At 40.0% G+C, this 20,102-nt stretch overlaps 3 protein-coding genes across 3 annotated transcripts in view; 2 read left to right on the top strand and 1 right to left on the bottom strand.

Annotated features, from left to right (window-relative positions):
* Positions 1 to 20,102, top strand: part of wdr54 (WD repeat domain 54) — a 60,114-nt gene that overhangs the window by 34,025 nt on the left and 5,987 nt on the right. The window lies entirely within an intron of this gene.
* On the bottom strand, positions 4,086 to 18,424 carry nol6 (nucleolar protein 6 (RNA-associated)). The gene is made up of 26 exons (XM_079347321.1): positions 18,247 to 18,424; positions 17,789 to 17,983; positions 17,581 to 17,697; positions 17,291 to 17,470; positions 16,986 to 17,154; positions 16,683 to 16,817; positions 16,426 to 16,589; positions 16,174 to 16,294; positions 15,982 to 16,040; positions 15,775 to 15,876; positions 15,563 to 15,678; positions 15,295 to 15,472; positions 14,982 to 15,104; positions 14,435 to 14,583; positions 11,383 to 11,458; positions 10,655 to 10,795; positions 9,781 to 9,898; positions 9,535 to 9,689; positions 9,252 to 9,415; positions 8,883 to 9,035; positions 8,669 to 8,766; positions 8,383 to 8,507; positions 5,858 to 5,947; positions 5,541 to 5,741; positions 4,661 to 4,762; positions 4,086 to 4,486 (listed from the first exon to the last, which is right to left on the bottom strand). Exons 1-26 carry the CDS (start codon positions 18,283 to 18,285, stop codon positions 4,337 to 4,339), a joined length of 3,420 nt encoding a protein of 1,139 aa, XP_079203447.1. The 5' UTR covers positions 18,286 to 18,424; the 3' UTR covers positions 4,086 to 4,336.
* Positions 11,456 to 14,856, top strand: LOC306826220 (E3 SUMO-protein ligase ZBED1-like). The gene is made up of 3 exons (XM_079347407.1): positions 11,456 to 13,189; positions 13,333 to 13,918; positions 14,506 to 14,856. The coding sequence occupies exons 1-2, from the start codon at positions 11,687 to 11,689 to the stop codon at positions 13,879 to 13,881; spliced, it is 2,052 nt and encodes a 683-aa protein (XP_079203533.1). The 5' UTR covers positions 11,456 to 11,686; the 3' UTR covers positions 13,882 to 13,918; positions 14,506 to 14,856.

Here is a 20,102-nt window from a genome sequence, read left to right as displayed (position 1 = left end):
TTCCAGATTAACAAACTCAAATATTACTTCAACCAGTGATTCCTGACCTGATTTATAACCCTTGACAAATCCATGTTTACCCGTTGCCAACTTTGAACATTTTCCACATGAAACTCAGGATTCCACATATTCACTTTATTTAACTTCTCTCTCTCTCTTTCCTCATCGCACATGTCTTAGACCATGCAGAAAATAAAATACCCCTCTATGTCTACCTTACTCCAAAAAAAAAAAAGTCATTTTTGAAGATGATAAATGTAGCACCATGTGCTATTCCAAATCCATTTTAAAGACACTCTGTTATGCTATAAGAGCAGATCTAAAATATACATGGTTAGATGTATCTGTTTGCAGTGCTTGCTGGTTCATTCCCACAGGTTCACACACTTCTTTCCCTCACCTCATTTCTCTGACCTGTTCTTTTGTCCTCTGACTGAAACTTCATCACCGCATATTGTACCCTCTTTGTCTGGTTTCAATAGAGGTGTGAGAACGCTTTCAGTTTTAAAAGTCCACAGACATGCCTCTATCATATTAGGAATCAGTGTACCATTTCTGCACTCTGTTTGGAGACTTCTTTTGTCTGTACACCCCATGTCCATATTGTCATAAAAGGGGAGCACATTTTCAATAAGGATCACCTGAATGATTTTTTACACAAAACTAAAAAGATGACTTGTTTTAAAAAACTGAACAAGATTCTTGCATTTAACCTGAAGATTTCTTTGCATTTAAAAATTCCCATTTAAATAACATCCCTGCTGTCTAAAGACACAATTGCTGAATCAGATTAAATAAATCCCTCTTGTTAAAAATTTTCCTTTCCCCAGTATGCAGAATACATGTCAGTGAGAGCAGTGGGAAAACAATAGTTACAATTTTGATTGATATGTTACATGTATCATCACTGAACCCCCAGGCAATTTGAGTCATGTCACTCACAGGAATCAACGATCTGCGTCATGAATGTTGCGCAACTGCTTCTCACACGCTGTTTCAATGTAGCCAGTAAAGAGATGGGCAGGGCAGACAAGGAGAGACGTCTGTTTACGTTAATGGGAATTTCGGTAAAAGGATGTTTGTGGAGTTTGTCATTGTTTACGCAGGTATGGTTATGTTAAACATGTAACCAAATAAATGGGTGACTGAGTTTATATATATATTGAAGTGGTGAATATTAACCAACACTGTCAGTCAATGTCACAGGTGTGATTTCTGGCTCTTACCTTGAACATATCGAGACATTATCTTTGGTGTTAGACTTGTCTGACCCCATATCCAGGTTCTTTTCTGGTAGGGAAAGTTCAATACCTTATAAAATATTCATATTGGATTTTTATACCTTGATCTTCTGATTTATTCTCAGGGCCTAAACTCCTCTGATGAATTACTTTAAAACCCTTAAGCCTTGTTTGACCAAAATTGTACTGGCATATTTTTGCAAGCCGTTCAATTCAACCAGGACCCTTCAAGTCATCTTCTTTAAAGATTTAGTGTGTTTACTTAGTTTTTGTCTCTGTGATTCAGATAACCTCTTTAGATGGAATCCCATCTCGAAGGCCAGAGGATTTTTGGTCCACATGGTTTGAAACAACTTTTCCTGGAACACTTTGGCTCCGACACCACTAAGTAAACGAGAGAAGAAAAAGAACGTTGGCACCCACAAACATAAAGGGAAAGTGTTAAAACCAATGTAAATTTGTGTTCTTAAAAAAAGAAAAGAAAAAGAAAATCTAAACTATTAAAATTTGTTGACACTTTCTATTTATTATTTGCATGGGCCCGAGGTTCACAGGAAGTGGCACCTATAACTTTATAATGATTGTGATTGATGTACCATGTGTCTACCAGATGTGTTTGTCTCGCACATGTGCCAGGCTAACAGTTGTTTTCCATTAGGTGTTGGAGGAAAGGGCGACGCAGGCAGGTGAAGAGAGATTGATATATGTCTGACAGACATCACAGTTTGGCACATTGCCTCTTGCCAAACAGAGACAATGTTCACTGTCTAGGCTCTGGAAACAGAGGATTTATGCACTTTATAGACATGCAAGAGTCCAACAAGTAGCACAGAAAAAGTGTGGCTCACTGTTCCAATCGCTCCCATCTTTTAAGACGACATAAGAGAAATAGTGACTCTGGGTTCAACATAATCCATATCAAGAGAGTTTTAAAGAAATAGAAGAGTATGCAGTAAAAATTACACAAAAAAACCCGATCACTTTGTGTGAAAGAAAAAGTTACAGTCATGTCATGTCACAATATCACTGACTAATAACTTAAGTGGTGCCACTCTAAAGGCAGTGTCACGTATTTGCCGGTTAAGTGATTTCATCAGATCCTTAGATTCCCGACAGATTGCGGCTTGTGACACCTGTTTATGTTTTGCATATGACAGAAATATTATTGATCATCACTTCACCGAGGCTGAATAATATGATTTATAACTCTGTGTCTGTGTGTGGTGCCTAACACCTGTCTCCAGTACATTTCCATGTTCTCACTTTTCTCTGTAATTACACTGAGCTGTAATCGGAACAACATGTTTTGTCAGCAGCTGCAGATACACGAACCCATCCTATGACACAGCTGGAAGTGTCAGCTTGGCAGTTACATTTTTTCTGTGCTGTATTTTTCAGTGTTGAGCAATTAATTATCTGCTCGCATTCTAGCTTTGTGTCTGTTTTAATGAAAATGTGTCAGAAAACAGACCGATTCAGTGCTGTAGATCATCTAATTATTGCTGTTTCACTTGATTTACATTTATTATTTTGATCCCTCGGATTTAATAAAGTTATACGACAAATTGCCATTTTCTGTACTGCTTCTGTAATAAAGTACTTGACATTAACAAACAGCCTTCAAGCTTTGTTAATGAATCTGCGTGAAGGTCCATGCTTTTTGACGGGGTCAAGTTTTTGTATCTGCTCTCATTCAGATTACATAAAGGACTGTTGAGTGCAGAACATAGTTTACAATGACAGGTATTTCATCTCATTCACTCATCAAGTACATTTTATAATGGCGTTAATCACAACCCTCACCTGCAGATCAGATTTTATTGTGTTTTCAGTAACTTGAGGAAGGTGTTAAGCTGAAATCTTGGCCTAACCTTACAGAGTGAGAAGGAGATTGTCACGCAAAAGAACAGCCTCCAATCTTCCACACTTTTAACATATCAGACAAAGATGTACCAGCTATAGGCTGTATTTTGATAAACAATCTATATCAAGGGACCTGTTGAGCAATGATTGCAGCTTACTGAATAGTTTAAATATTGGCTGGAAACAAAACAGTTTTTCTAAGAGAGCCACAGAACATAGTCTGATATTTGTTGGTGGGTTTTTTGAGTAGCAAAACCAATGAGCTACTGTGGTCAGATTTGAGACATTTTAAAAAACACTTTAAAAAGCACTGTTGGCACAGTGGTTAGTGCACGTGTCCTACTAATGGGAGACCAAGATTCAAATCAAAGCTGTGGCTTATTTCCCACAACATTCCCCACTCTCTCTCGTTCTCTCATTTCTCACTCTATCCACTGTCCTCGCTCTACAATCAAAGCCCAAAAACAAAACTAAACAAAAAACCCCAGTCCCCTCTGGTATAAATGAAACATCTGTGCTGTGGTTAAAATATAACATTATTCAAGCATAAACAAGGTGGTTTGTGACACCCAGTCCTGATGGTACAAGAAAAGTGTGCATAATAAAGTTACCGGTGAGCATACCGACTTTCTCTTCATGCTTCAAATTTTCATTTGTCTAGCTTTGTTGCATCTCAAATTAAAACAAATATTTAGTATATTTACTTAATGCTGTTAAACAGTCTGGCGTACACAGATTAAAAATATTCTCAATGCAATCTTTCTGCTACTAAAATATCAAATTTGACCTTTGCCATGTAATCTTGTTTTAAAGTCCCAGTTTTACTTCAATTTTTATTCTTATATACCCCTATTATTTTTCTTTTTGATATTTATTGATATTGTAATTTACTGCAATACATCCTCACATTAAAAAGGTTTATGTTCTCTTAATTTTATTCACTAATATCCCAAAAAAACAGTCAAATAAAACAACGAAATCTGCAACAAAGCAGTAGATATGCATTTATTATGCAACATATAGGTCATACAACACAAGCACAATGCTAGTGTTTAACAGCATCATTTACACATGATATTGCAAACATGATGTCCAATATTCAGTCATGTTTTTATAAGTCAGGTACAAATAAATCAAAAGGCATCAATACACCTGTTATGGGGAAGTTGCCACTTTGCTTACAGGTTTCATACCTAGTAAACATAGTATGTGGATGAATACTCTGCATACATCTAAAATGACCATTTCTCAGTCCTAGCCTCCACTGATTTGACCAAGCCTTTTCCAATGACCTGGAAGTCCTCCAAAATTGCTTCAACATTTGGAACGGTGTTTGCTTCATCCCCGTTCACCTGCACACTTCGCGCAGACAACTGTGACGTCTGTGATGTGCGATCAAGGAGAAAGTAGAGCATTAGGTCAGTGATGGATGTTGAAATGCGAGAGAAATAAGGTGAGTATATGGACAAATGTAAAACAAAGCAAGCGGTTAATAGTTGAGCAGACTTCATGAAAGCACGTGAACGGAAAGAGGATTTCAATAACTTAAGAATCACCTTAAAGGGCGCTGGGATGAAAGCTTTAGGCTTCCATACAACTGCGATCACGGTTCCACCATAAGGATCACAGAAGAAGAGGGCGAGGTCTCCAAAAGCCTCCTGAAAATAAATTAAGTTTGAATGAGGCAGGAAACGAAAATACAGCTCTGAGTAAAACTGTTGGGCATCTTGGATTCTTTTTCCAAAAGCAAAACCACACATCTGTGGAGGGACAGCTTTATAAAACCATACAAGTTACTTTAGGTTGACCATTTAACTATCTCATAATACACGTACTGTATTCGCGTAGGTCATCAAACAAGAAGAAATGCTGCACACTCGGCATCACCAATTCATTTGACAATCATGGTGAGGAAACAGTTTGAAGAACATTGACAAAAGTTCAGAGATACGGAAACGTTTCTTATAAACTGGCAATGATGAGCCAGAGCAGTGTGCAGGACTTTTGTCTTTTCCGTCTATATTGTATATTGATTTTTTTATTATTTATTTTTATTTCATTTATGATACATGTTCCAAGGGAAAGAAAGTTGGGAAGAGGATTGTATCCACTGTATAAGAAGATTCATCATGTGGCAGGAATTTCTTTCATACCAATAGTGGAGAGAGAAATGTGCATAGGAGTGTGTGGAGAAGACAATGAAAATGTTCAATATACCATTTAACGTCACTAAACATTCGTACTGTAAGTGAAGCTTAATCTCTCCTTGTATTTCTCTTTTCTGTGATTAGGTCTTATTTTAGCATTAATAGTCCAGCAGCAATTATCCTGTTTAAAAAAAACCTGCCACACAATTTCCAACTGTCCGATGTGACAACAAGGTGCTGTTTGAAATCGCACCCTTCTATCGGAACATTCCTAAAACACGAGACTCACCCTCAGCTCTGCCAGGTAGAGGGACACAGGGTTGTAGTCGATGACTGGCAGCAACCCCCCAGAAAGGGACACAGGGCCAGTCATTATGCCCCTGCTGAAGGTGACAGTGGGAGGGTCCACTGCCTGGCTAAGAAGTGGAATCTGCTTTGGGTTCAGGTGAATCAGCACATCATAGGCATCTAAAGGAGGCCGCATTACCACCTAGACCAAACACAGATGAGTGCATCACAAGGCAGAAATATTTCAATCACATTTATTCGTTTAAGAAGGAACAGGGTGGTTAGTTAAAGGTAGCTTTCCAATGCTTTTGTACACACCCTGACGTCTTGTCTCTGGCTGCCATCCATCAGCTGATGTTCCAATACCTTCAGACTCTCTGCAGCCACCATTACAATGCGCTGGAGCATCTGATGACATACACACAAAATGTAACATTTGAATGATCATGTTCAACAAGGTGCAAAAAGTGATTCTAATGCATTAACACTTTAAACTTCTCATATTATGCCTCTAGTCTAATACTTGGACCTTTGTTGTTATAAGCTATTTACAATTTTTGATTTCCAAAAACACAGAATCAGCACAGCTGCAGACCAATTAACTTGTGAAGCACGATTAACACATGGAGCAATTTAAAATTCTGTTAAAAGAATTAAAACAAAACATTCTGAATAAGACATTAAAATGTCAACCAAAAAAAAGAAAAACATGTGGGATCAGGAAAAAATTGAGATTTAATGGCAAGAAATTAGCAAAAGATTAAAATAATATGTCACAATATAAAATACATTACAATATAAAAAAATCTATGTGTTAACTGTCTCGGAGGTTCTGAGGGGTCAAGATGCCTCATGGACTAACAGGTCTGATAGGTATTTTTTGCCATTTAGTGCCATATATATGCGAAGATTAGTTTTTGGTACCTTAAATTAATCAGGATGTCTTATACTCTATAAGATAACCTCTTCTATGAAGAGAGCGGAAGAAGATCCTTCTTTATTCGTCAGTTTGTTGATGCATCATAAAAACTTAAAGTCCATAAACAAATTATGGTGTGCAGGAGGGCGCGATACGGCAGAAGCCTGGTGCCTGCAGTCATTACAGCCCTAAATAAAAATCCACCTCAGTCCCGATCCCCGGTCCCCCCATAACCATATGCACTGTATGTCCTGTCACTGTATGCCCTATCACTGTCTGTCGCCCCACATGTATGTCCTGTTGTCTCACATGTATCTCCCTGTGCCTGTGTTCACCCTCTGTCGGCGTGCTGCCCTTAAAACTGTACACTCTGTGGAAAAGAATTTCCCCTCGGGGACAATAAATAAAAAAGTCAAAGTCATTAACTTGATTGCTTGTCTGTTATTGCTTATCTTGTCTGTTGAAGGAAGGTCACTTTTATCCAATTAATATGTTTTACTTAAATCCCATTTATTTGATTCAACAGTTTGACAATCTTTCCTTTTGGAAATCAGTAATTAAAAGAAATGTATAATGACTTTCAAACTTTGAAATCACCATCTGATTCAGTTAAAAGTCACTATAATATGCAGAGTTAGATTATATGACATTGTACGTTCAGCCTTAAAATGATTCAATTTAGAACAATCTGCTCCCTTGTGGTCAGTCAGGGAAACTGATTAGACTACCAACACAGTTAGCAGTAACGTCCACTCAGCTCTGGTCTTTGTTTTGATTCACCTTCTCTCTCACTTCTGGCAGTCATTAAGGCAGACGAGTGAATTCAACAACTGGATATTTCTATCCTAAACCTAAAGACAATGCCAAAAGGAAACCACTCGGACTATCACAATGAAAAGTTTCATGAACGTCATGAATAAACACGCTGAATGAAGCTCACAATGACGTCTCTGTGAGGACGTCACAGAGCATAAAGTTTCCTGCTTATAAAGCAGGATGTTTGGGAGAAGCTCAGTGTTCATGTTGGGCTTGTCGGGGGAGTACAGTGATCCAGCACAGGAAGCTTATCTGGGTCAACTACGCACCATGGGCAGCTGGTTTGTGTATCTCTTCTGTGCATTGATGTGTGCCACAGGACTCTCCTACAGCTACGGTCACGTCCAAACAGAGGAATACAGACCCAAACATTTACCTTATTTCTCCACAACAGAGGACGGCAATGAGAAGCAACTGGTGAGCTGCACCTGACTGTCTCAGAAAATCATTGTTTTCTTTTCAGGAACTTTGGAAAGTTATTGATATTATTAGTGATGAAAATATTCTCGACTGATGACCTTGCAGTTTTTTTTAAATGATTATGCTATTTTAATGTTTATTAAATCTATACAATTTCTGTGTTCCAAGATTAATGATTTACATGAAGTTTTGGAGAGACTTCAGAACAATCAAATTCCAGCTCTAAGGAAAAAACATGGCTTTTTGCCTATGGTATGTAAAGTAACACACAGAATTACATCACTTTCATTAATCCATCACTCTAATGATGACCCATTAAAAACCATACTTCAACTATTTTATGTTCACTTTTCTTACATGTATTCCATATTCTTTCAGTGTGATCCAGGGGACCAGTGTGCACTAAGGAAAGGCTCCAGGATCGGAAAACTATGTGACTGCTCCTTGCCGAGAACATGCAACTCTTTTCTACACCGCTGTTTGTGATTCTTTGTGTTTCTGTAATATGTCGAAGAAATATCATTGTGTAAACTTGTTATCTATTGAGAGTGTTTTTAAAGTTATTGATTGTCATTTTTTTCAGTCATCTCATCTGTAATATTTCATCATGTTTAATTCATCAATAAGGGCCAATATATTATATGTGCTGTTGTGCAAGCTGTGTCCGTGCATACTTGTGTCTACTGACCTGTACACTAGGTGCTCTCTTGGTCCACAAAGATAGTTTTTTATCTTTAGGCGTAGCTATAAACATGACAGGCAAAGACTCCCTGGAGGCCATGAAGTCATTCTTGATCTCTGTGTAGTCCGTAGCTACACGTGATGGAGAGAGAAACAACAATCAAACCCGGTGTTGACCCAACCATGGATATGAGCAGGATGTCAAAGTATGTCAAGTTTGTAAGCAGAAGGAGGCCAGAAGCGATTGTTTGTTGGACAAGGAAAGGTGAGTGTGTGTGAAAAAGAGTGCTTGCCTGTAAGCTGGTTGTTTAGGTTGACAACCAGCGGGTTGTTCCTCCAGTCAAAGGAGGAGAGCAGATGAAGGAAGCGAAGGAAGCCGACCTGAGGAGAACTGAGGACAACAGAGGAATTAATTCACATGACCTACTGAACAGACAATGAAAACATGAAAAAAAAAAAAAAATCACTACACGTGAAAGATTATTAATAACTAGATGTGAAAGCTACCCAGGAGGCGTAAAGGGTGCAGGCTGCAGGAAAAGTGACGCCACCAGCAGGTCTGCTGAATTCTCTGTCAAGTCTTCACTGAAGAGCTGAGCCCCAAGCCAGCGTTTGGCCAGACGACACACTGCACCAAAGCATGGGTGCTGCTGCTGGAGCCTATCGACGACAACAAAAACAAAAGGTATACCCAAAAAGTTAAGGAAACTGAGAAACAGGAAGAAAAGTTGAGGGACAGAAATGAAAACAACAACTGTTATTACTTTTCAAAAGGATAACAACGAAGGTTAAAATGGGAAACAATGGGAACCCTACATTCCTGCCTATTAATACAAATACACACAAATAGCACTTGGTGTCACTGTTTTATTTTACCCATGCAAAGTGCTGGTAAGTAGAGGCTTGTGAATGGTGGCCATCTCTAGAGCCTGAGCCTCTTCGTTGTCTCTCACAACCAGCAGCCCCTCTGCATTCACACTCTCTCTCAGCACCTGAGGCTCCCGATGGTATGCGACATGGATGCGGAACGCTAAGCCATCCTGAACACAAACAAACAAAGGGAAGTACAAGAGCATTTATAATAGGGAATCACAGTTAACTGTGAATACAAATGCAGTTGTACTACTAACAACTTGCACGACATATCTTATATATGCACCTTCCAGACATCCAGGTGTGTTGGGCAGGGCTTGCACGTGTAGTTATGGTGCTTCTTGAGTAACTCGCCCATATGGATGTGAAAGGCAGCTCGAATATGTTGGATGGCCAGGTGGTCATGTGGCCATTTTCCACTCCCCTCCATGTGACAAATCACTACAAGAACAGGGTGACATATGTGGTTGTTTTTCATGGATTAAACAAGAGTTTACTTCTGAATTGTTAATAGATAAAAAAATATATATACCTGTGATCGGAGTGATGTAAGTAGGGCAGGGTTTTTCTTCCTTTGGCACCAATGATTTACAAGACTTCTCTTTGTCAAAGAAGGAATAGTCCAGCTTCAGTGGGACAGGGGGAAAGACCTGCAAGACACAGCTCAAATGTTACTTGGCCAAACTCCCAACTTACAAATGTTCCCCTGACACATAACTTTTTGGACACCGTTTATCATGTAGCATTGATGTTCTGAACATATCTTAAGGGAAATCCTAGTTCGCACTCTCTTATTGTAGAGACATGCATTAATGGAGAGATGTCAGAGTGCGGTTGCAGCCCACAGTAGGCGCCCCCCTGAGCTGGTGGGGGTTTGGTGCCTTGCTCAAGGACACCTCGGCAGTGCTCGAGAAGTGGTTTGGCACCTCTCCAGCTACCAGACCAACGTCCATATTTTTGGACCAACCCAAGTCCCTACGGACTGAGCTGCTGCCGCCCCTCATGAGGCTATAATTACCTTCTTTCCTTATACCTGTGTAATTTAATTCATGTAAGCTACAGTCTCCACTCTGTGACTTAGCGAAAAAAACTATTCTTGTTATTCGTCTCCAAAGTGTGCCTTGAGATGGGGTAAATGGAGCTTCAGCTGTGCTCCCCCTGCAGCTGCCTGTCTTGGCCAGGACACTTTTGTAAATGAGATTTTTAAACTGAAAGTTTTTTTTCTTTCTGATTAAATAAATGTAAAGTAAATTAATACAATTAACAAAATGTTTATAAATGCCCTGGAGTTGCATTGCAGTTGTACTACCTTATTTTGTTGATGTTTTTAAATTACTTACATTTACTACAACCACTGAACTCTACAGTAATGAGAGCAGATCCCTGGTTAGAACAAGAGGCTTCACCTGTGTGTATCTAAGTGCAGGGTGGGCTCCTTGCACTGCTGTGATTGAGAGAGGCAGACCCTCCAGTCCCCACAGTTTTCTACTGAGGTCATCGTAGGACTTAACAACCAGCAAACTCTCCTCCTCCCCAGTACTCGGCACCTAAAAAGCAAAACACATTAATTGAACCTTCATTGAAATAAGCAAACTCCAAAGGACTGCCATTTTCAAGAATGCTAAAAGTAAAATGCCTACACACACAAAAATTTAGGAGACACAAACAAACAATCAGAGAAAAGCATAGCTAGGTTGAGAACATTACATTTATGATCAGAGTATGTAATCTTGTTTTGAGCGGTACTATGGGGATAAAGTGGTGAGTTCTCATGTAGTTTATACTTGGTTATAAAATGTTGAACAAAAAGGTTTCTTTCCAAAAGTGTGCACACAGCCCTTGACGTATACCATAGTGTCTAGAAAAGTAAAACATTTATTATGATAATTTTCTGACTTTGGTGATGTCAACTCATTTTCATTAACCAACGCAGAAAAAAGGGAATACATGTATTGCTTCACTAATTCAAGGTCTCTGTTCAACACAGAATTAATCTAAGGAAATTCAAGAAAATCAACAAAGAGGATAACGTTAATATTTACAGTCTACAAGAGAAGCAGGTTAAACAAAAGAAAAGCTTTTATTCAGGCACTCACAAAAAAAAAATCCCCTAAAATAGAGGTTTTGCATTTACCTTACTTCCCGTTTTGATGACGTCATCCACAATCGCCCCCACATACCTCACGCAGGATTGGGGGATATCTGCATGTCTAATAAATAAGATATGTATCAGTCTTTTTGAGAAGAAGGCAACAAGATTGTCAAATCCAGACTCACTTAGTCGACTCTTTTTTTATTTATTTATTTATTTATTTATTTTTTAGAGCGGGTCACACAACATGACAGCCAAAACCTTTTTTTATTTTTTTATTTAGATGCCATCAGTTAGCATACAATCTAAAAACGTTAGGATCCGACATTAGCCTGCGGCACAAACCATGAAGCGTTCAGGGAGGAGATGGAGCTCTGTGTGGGAATGCTTTGAGCAGGTGGGGAACTTCGTCCGCTGTGTAAAATGTGACGCTACGCTCAAGTACTGCGGCGGAGCCACCAGCTCCATGATCAACCACATGAGCAGGTACCATCCGTCCCCAACGACACCTGACCCGGACGAGAAACCGCTGATCTGCGGGGTCCAGTGCGTCGACGATGAGAGTCCGGCTAATCCAGACATCATGCAGGTATCTGTAGTGTCACCCAGCGTTAACATGACAAGCCTGCAGCCCGAGCGGGACTACTATGGAGAGAGGAAACGCTTGAAGCGGAGCTCCGTGTGGGACATTTTCGTCAAAGTGGACGACGAGGTTCACTGCACGGTGTGCGACACGAAGCTCAAATACAAGAGCAGCACCACGAGCATGATGTACCACATCAAAAATAAGCACCCAGACTCTGTGCCTAATGATGGGGTGTCACTCACAACACATGCAGAGGTAACCGAGCTGATCTCCAGAATGATAGAGAAGGACCTTCTTCCCATCAGTGTGGTTACTGGGGACGGTTTTCGTGAGCTAATTGCATACACTGTTCATAACTATAAAATGCCATCTACTGGAGATATAACACGCCTTGTTGAAGGACATTTCCATGAGAAGGTGGATGAGCTCGTAGGGCAGCTGGGTCGGGTGGAGAAAGTGGCTCTCACTGCTGATGTTTGGACAGCCCACCCATCCCATGTGTACGTCACAGTCTCCTGTTCTTTCATCACCGAGGAATGGCAGGGGCGGTCAGTTGTGCTGCAGACGCACAAATTATCCCCAGACACCCTAAACACTGCAGACAAAGTCACAGAGAGGCTTCTTGAAATTGTGCAGAACTGGGGTCTGACTGGAAAAGTGACTGCATGCATCCATAACAACACAGAGGATGCTTTGTCAGCACATGCGTGTGCCCGTGTCACCTGGGATTATGCCACATGCTTTGCCACTACTCTGCAGCTTGCAGTCAGTGATGGGCTGAGCGAGGACCTCGTCCACATCATTGTTGCAGCAGGTAACCTAGTCAAGCACTTCAATTACAAGCGGTTGGCAGGTGAGGCCTTGGTGCAGAAGCAGCTTCAGATGTGTCTGCCTCAACACAATCTCGTCCGTTCAAACAAAGCTAGATGGGACACGATTTGCGATATGTTTGAGCGGTTGCTGGAGCAGCGATGGGCAATCAAAGCTGTGCTCTCTGATCGAACGATCACCAACAGACAGGAAGCTCGGGCTCTTGAGATCGGAGACGATTGTTGGCAAATTATTGAGAATTTCACGCCTGTGCTTGCAACACTGAAATGGGCAACTACGGTCATATCTGCTGAAACAGAAGTATCCATTTCAAATATCTACCCGATCACATTCAGCCTCATTCAGACTCACCTTGTGCCCAAAGACAATGATGTTGAACAAGTCTCTGAGTTCAAGCTGAAGGTCCAGAAGTCGCTTAGAACTTACATGGAGGTAAGCCGACTATTATTTTGTGCTTCATAATACAGTACATTTATAAATGTTGACAAAAACACAAATGGGGCTAATAACGACTAACAATTTGCATTCCCTTTACATAATTCTTTATCAGTATCATTTTACTTAATTGTTCACAGGTTGACTCTAAGGACCTCGCCTCCAAACCAGCTCTGATTGCCTCCATTCTGGACCCTCGTCACAAACACCTCAGCTTCCTAACACCAGCAGGAAGGCTGGCTGCAAAGGTTAAACTGCATGAGCTGGTTTCAAAACAAGACGTGATCGCTTCAACTGTGAGCACAAAAAATGAGCAGCAAGAGACGCCGGTCACGCCTGATATAAGTCAAGTACCGTTGCCCTCACAAAAGAGAAGTGACACCAAAAACACCATGATGTTGCTCCTGGGAGACAACTACAGCTCCTCCTATGCCACAGACTCCGAGGCTCAGGTCGATTACTACCTGAGAGACATTGCCCCATCATTGGACAGAAACCCTCTTGACTGGTGGAGGGTTAATGGGCCAAGATTTCCAAAACTGGCCACTCTGGCAAGACACTACTTGTGCATACCTGGGGTATCGCTGCCATCGTTGTTGTCTGAGGCTGGACAGACTTTTGCCACGATGCGTACCAGACTGAGTCCAGACCAAATTGACATGATGATCTTTGTGAACAGAAATCTGTAACTTATTGACCCTTTTGTGATGGAGGAAGGCCGGGGCTGTAAGTTCAACAAGAACTCTCCTTCTGTTGTTTTGTTGTTCGAAGTGGGTTATAAATGCTACAGTTATATACATCAAACCTTAATGTATTACACAACAGTGAAACCCATTACCCCAGGTGACCAGTGGCTGGCACTGCTGGGTCCTGAAAGTAGGCAGTAAGCCAGTAGTTAAACCATATCAGCGACATCTGATCAAACATACATACTTAAAATACTTTGAATTTAACATCAAATATCTGAAACACGTAAATGTCAAGAAAATGTTTATAATACAAATGGTTCACCTTTACGCTGGTATTTATGTTTAATTGGGAAACTAAAGATAGAAACCAGGGTGATACAGAACTGAATTGGAAAATGACTAGGGTTTGTTACCATGATACTATACTATATTACATGTCTACATGGTTACTAGTACAACATTTGTACAATTATATAAGGTAGGTTTTCACTGACCAATCTAACCACTGTAGAAGTTCTAGTATAAACATGATAGCGTATTATTAGATACATACAGTTGCAGCAGGTGTGTGATGATCTGTCTGGGGACCAGTTGTTTCTGACACATGCTCTCTCCCTCCCACAGGACGGCCTCAGTGATGGCCCCATCTTGGAAACGACGCAGCTCAGAGCGCAAGCCCCACAGCTGACGAAACTCAGCCGCCTGGCCGAAGATCACCATCGTTAATTATTAGAAGTCATAACACAGGCTTGATGGAACATATATAAATGTGCAAAAAAAAGAAGTCTACAAAACGTACATATTCTATAACATGAATTGAGGGAATTGTCTATTCTGCATGTTACAAAAAAAAAGGCTTTCTCAAAGTCCAAATGGTAGCCATACAAGAAATATAAATGAGTTCATGCGTTCATATGCTGTATTGAGTTGCATTAGTTACCACCACATTTAAAAGATTAAACATACCAAACACAAGCAGCAATTTAGTTTGTCTCGTCTCTTTAGAAGCCCTTATACTTAAAGAGTCATGTTAAATGACCCAGGAGCGTCAACCCCATAGATCCATAAGACATGTACAGGAATGAGAAAGATGAGGCTACCTTAGGACTGTCTGCAGGGGGGCCTCTCTCCAAGACAGAGAACGCCATATCTGGTTTTAAGAGCAAGCCGAAAGACAGTGGGGCCTGAGCTTTGTGTTTTGGGGCTTCACTCTCCACAGACCACTGTTAAAAAACAAAGATCAACAACTTAAGTGATTCAGAGATTCAAATAATAGTATACAAGAGTGATATTTTTTTGTTTTACTCCTTTGTTTAATTCCAGTTAAACACTGAAACTCCAGTGTTCACGTTCTAACAGTTTAGTAATCCAGACATGGTTCGTCGTGATTCATGAATGCCAGTGTTTCCCCACCTCTGGGTCAGGAGACAGGGAGTGGGTAAGAAGCTGAATCCTTTGGCCCAGTCCTCGCTGAAGCAGTGACAGAATGAAAGGGAGCGCAGTGTGGACATAGTTTCCACTGTGGTCCATCAGCTCACTGAGGAGATTCAGTTTCTTACAGCTGGACTGGAGCTTCACCAGCTCACATAACCTGAGAGAGAGAGAAGAAAACATCACAAGCACTGACATGATGAGGATGTCAAGTTGAATAGATTATCAAACCTCATGAACGGAGCCTTACTGGAACACATGGTCACTTGTCCTTATCATGGGTTTCGGGGTCATGAGGAGGCTGTGGAATCCATCCACTGTTGGGTTGTCCCAGAACTGCATTGACACTGATGCTTCATGTTGAAGCTGAGGAGCAGTGGGAACATAGTTGAAACCAGTTTTTAAATCTCAGGGGTAAAAAATAATTTTAGTTACACACTGAGCAGTTTTTAGAATATTTACCTGTTTGTAGGTACAAGCGGTCATGTCAGCACACAGGTTGAGATGCCCGGAAGGGTCAACAAACACGACCTGGAAAGCACGGTGGAACTCCGACAGAGATGGCTGCAAGAATAAGAATAAGAAAAAATAAAACAGAGATTGGACTATTCTTCATTAAGAGAGTACAATCCCAGATTCATCATTTCAAATGTGAGCCAGACCACATACAGCAGTGGAGTCAGGATCTCTTGCCAGACTGATTCCATTCTCTGTCAGGTCTGTTGATGCTAAAATTAGAAGAAAAAAAAAGGAGATTGAGTTTCCATTCGCTTAAAACAAGTAATACACTATGAATAACTTCACAATATTAATTTAACCTGAATTTAAATTCATACTTTAGTATAGTTTATTTTTTCTCACCCAGAAAGTTTAAGCTGTTTCTAAGCAGCTGATAGGCTGTCATGCTGTTACTGATTCTGTGAGTGGTTAGCAGATAACTCAACAGCATTGAAGCCAGGAAGCCATTCAAACCACCAGTGCCCTAAAGGACGCAGAGCACAACAAAGGTGTGTGAAGATAAACAGAGTCAGCAGACTGAGAAGTTAATACAATGTAAAAAGGAAGCAAAATATATGCCAACAGTAAAAGAGTAAATGTAACCGTCCAATTAACCTGGTTGAGCTCTCTTTGACGAAGCCAGACTTTGAGTAAAGCCACTCCTTCGGCAAAAGCTGAACACTTGGAGCTGACAGCCGAGAGGAATTGAAGGTGAGCCCTTGGAAGTAAATCTCCCAGAACAGAGCTGTTATAATGTGGCGTGGGAGGTTGGCTGCTATCTGTAAGCAACAATTTAAAAAGAAATTGATCATCCTGATGGTGATATTTAATTAAAAATTGTTGCTGAAAAAGTTGAGAAAATTTAACAATACCAGAAAGGGAGGTCTGCAATCCAGTGTACCACTCTGTCCGGATATTATTCCTCTGGGGATGAAAACGACTGGGCTTGAAGAACCCCGGAGGAGGAAGGGCATGAACACGTACACTGAAGCTGGTAGTGTCTTTATCTGAAAAATGGAACATCAAAACAATTTTAATAACATGAAAATAACAGCTAAACATGCACTTGCAAAAATAATTAATTGTTAGAAAATAAAATACAATTAACTCTTAACACAGTATTACTTCAAAATGTTCTTCTTCCTGAAATATGCTGTAAATAAAATGCCACAAACCTGGAGTGGTCAGCAGCAGAACTGGACGGAGACGATTACCATGGAGACATGAATAACGCACAGTACCAATGTCAGAGGAAGACATGACGTGCTGGGCCAGACCTGCCAGATAGAGAGCCCTTTTCCGGGGGTATCTCTGGTTAATGATGTCTTTGGGATGCAGCACCTCCTAATAATGAAACAATTAGAAAATCACTTATCATAATTTAAATGTAGTTTTGTAACGTTGCGTTGAATGTCATAAAATCACAGCAAATTTCTCTCAAGGCTTTAATTGATAAAAATGAAAGGAACGGGTCACTCACAGTCGGGATTGTAACAGCTAGGTCCACCACAATGCGGGGTTTGGTGCAGGTGCCTAAGGGGTAGCTGCCAATTAGATCAATAGAAGCAGGAGGCACCATGTGGAACTTTCCCTTTGACGTTTTGGGCACCAGGAGGAACGGGACCTTCACTGCATCAGACAGCCATGAAAGGTCATCAACCTGACCACATGGAGAGATTAAGTTAAAGGTGTTAGTGTGTGTAATTGTGGAGAGCTGAAAGAATGGAATGGAGCCTCTAAAGATGTTCTTACAGTTAAAGTACCTCATACCTCAACCTCTGCTGACTTTGGCACGGTGTGAAGCAGCTTAGTGACGGTCTGAATGAAAGAGTCTATTTGCTGTTTCCTGCGTTCACTCAGGGAGACCTCTTTCAGCAGCTCTTCCATCTGATTGGTGACAGATTATAGACATTTACAAAGAGGCTGCGATGTATGTTATGTCTTTTCCTTTCTTTCTTGTTCAGTACGGTTGTCTCACCTGCATTTTTAAGAGACTGCAGTGAAACAGGCTCTCGGTTTCTTTCAGCTGGTTGAGCTCCTCTGCTGTTGGAGGTCTGTACAGATCACTTCGTGACAACTTCACCGGATGATAGACCATCTCCTCACCTTCAGCCTCCACAGGTTTGCTCCTTTTGGCTTTAACGGGAGCCTCGTCTTTTTCTGAGGGAATCATCTGTTCAATAACAAAAAGATAGTTGAAGTAGCTGCAGCGTTGTGTGATCGTTAAAACAAGTTTACAATTATTACGAGACCAGAATTGTGGTAAAAACATGTGAGCACATTTAATGTCTAATTAATTCCTCTTTTGTGACCTTGTTTAAATGTTGGCAAAGCCACCAAGCAACAAACGTGTATCTTAGCTGTAAGTAGCCTACATCTGCACTGGGTATGAGTTGGCCACATAAAAGCTGAAAAATATTGTTTTATTATTCTTACCTCTGCTGGGTCCTTAACAACCGACTGTATATTTTTCATGTCTGCTCTGCTTTTAATGAGACTTTAAAAACGTTTTAAATATTTCTGATCAACACTGCTGTTCCTTCATTGCGCTCTCACATGTGCAAAGGGTCAACCTAACCTGCTACCAAGCAAAATATTTCCCCGTTCGGTCTAGAAGGGGCAGAACTGAATTCTGATTGGCTCGCTAGTCTTTGTGCGTCACGTGGGACTCTTCAAGGTAGGTTGCACGAGCAGACGGCGGAGCCCGGTGAATAGGGTTTTTCCAAAACATGCAGTTACAATTTACCACTGGGCTTAGGTTACATGAAATAACTTGCCTTAAGAGTGAAAGAGACAGCGACCAAACAAACTGTTACAACTTGAGGTTTCAAAAATAACAACTTGAAAACCTTGCCTTAGATAAAACAGGTAAAAACTGAAACCTACCTGATATGGATGAGACATGTTATAGCATGATAAAAGCTGTTAATTTAAGGAAAACTATGAATGCTGTACAACAAAGTGTGGGATAAAGGGAGATTACCAGGGTCCTGAAAAATAGGCTGTAACTATTCACATAAAGAATTGATGCCAGCAAACCTGGAAAATATTGGCAAATTCATTATGAGGATCATGTTATCCACTTTTAATAGATGCATAAGTTAAAGACAACAAGATATGATCTCTCTCTTCCTTCTCTTTCAAATATATGTTCCTCTAGTTCCAACCTGTTGACAGAGCATTCATAAAGTGTATTCATTCAACTCCTGTACCAAAACATATAGAACAGGTAGAAAATTACAACGTAGAGAGCAGTATTGTACTTCCCTGTGTAGTGTGCCGAGATTTCATTAGAAGAATCAAAGTATTTTGGCATCCAAAGGATGAACAAGTATAAGTACATAAAGGAATAGCACTTTTGTTCAGATCAATTTAAGGTGAAAATAACACAACTGTCTTGTTTTTATTGTTTATCATTTTTCAGTTGTTATACTTATTGTAACAAAATCCTGCAGTAAATAAACCTTGGGATTAATTCACCTCAGTTAAGATTTTTGCCCATTTTGAAACTGTTTAAAAAAGTTTCAGTTTGCTATTTCAGTTCCATTGTGCAATTTAGGAGCCATAGGTCTGTGATGATTACCTGAATTTCAATAAACATTCTGAGCTTACCTCGAATGAGCGCAGTAACACAAAAGAAACACATCCCCAGCACAACAAACTGAAAAGCTGAAAATGATGGAGGATTTATTGTAGAAAAGTGTTGGACTATTAGTTTTAGCTATAGGTGTTCAGATGTGTATACTTATTCAAATGTAAAAAATGCATATATCCGATTTGAATAAAAACCCAAATTATTTGAGTTTTTTTTATTTCAGGTAACAATTCAAGAGTAGTAAGTCTGTAGTAAGTATAGATGATTGCTTATGAAAAGTTGAATGTAAACTAGAAATAGCCTTCAAGACCCCTTGATGCTCTTGATAATACAATAGCTTTCTTTAGATACTATAATAATATATTAATGAAATTAAAACTAAATATCCTACAATATTCTCCTTTTGGTATTATAAATGCACAGTTAACAAGTACATTTCAAGGTTCAAGGTTTTCTTTATTGTCAATTCCAAAATATGTCAGACATACAGCGAAATCGAAATGACGTCCCCCCCATGGTGCAATGTAGTCGAGTAAGGTAAAAATTAGGTAAAATAAGATACATAATATTTACACTAATAACATCTAAATGTGCAATAAGTACAAAGTTAAATAAAATAGAATCTAAAACAAGATTGGAGGAAAAGTTCAACTTTGAATGCAATGTGCGTTAAATGTCCAGAGTTCTTGGTGCTAAC

The sequence above is a fragment of the Symphodus melops genome, assembly GCF_947650265.1.
Source record: "Symphodus melops genome assembly, chromosome: 1".
Classification (NCBI taxonomy): Eukaryota; Metazoa; Chordata; class Actinopteri; order Labriformes; family Labridae; genus Symphodus; species Symphodus melops.
Note: the sequence above shows the minus strand (reverse complement) of the source record. Positions and strands in the feature narration are given on the sequence as shown.

What these genes read in the sequence shown, in the direction of transcription:
- nol6 (XM_079347321.1), bottom strand. Translation starts at nt 18,285, where the DNA reads ATGAAAAATATACAGTCGGTTGTTAAGGACCCAGCAGAG. An exon ending in CCGCTTGTACCTACAAACAG is followed by an intron (nt 15,679 to 15,774) that starts GTAAATATTCTA and finishes ACTGCTCCTCAG; the next exon opens with CTTCAACATGAAGCATCAGT. An exon ending in GCCAGAGACAAGACGTCAGG is followed by an intron (nt 5,742 to 5,857) that starts GTGTGTACAAAA and finishes TGTTTGGTCTAG; the next exon opens with GTGGTAATGCGGCCTCCTTT.
- LOC306826220 (XM_079347407.1), top strand. Translation starts at nt 11,687, where the DNA reads ATGAAGCGTTCAGGGAGGAGATGGAGCTCTGTGTGGGAATGCTTTGAG. An exon ending in CGCTTAGAACTTACATGGAG is followed by an intron (nt 13,190 to 13,332) that starts GTAAGCCGACTA and finishes AATTGTTCACAG; the next exon opens with GTTGACTCTAAGGACCTCGC.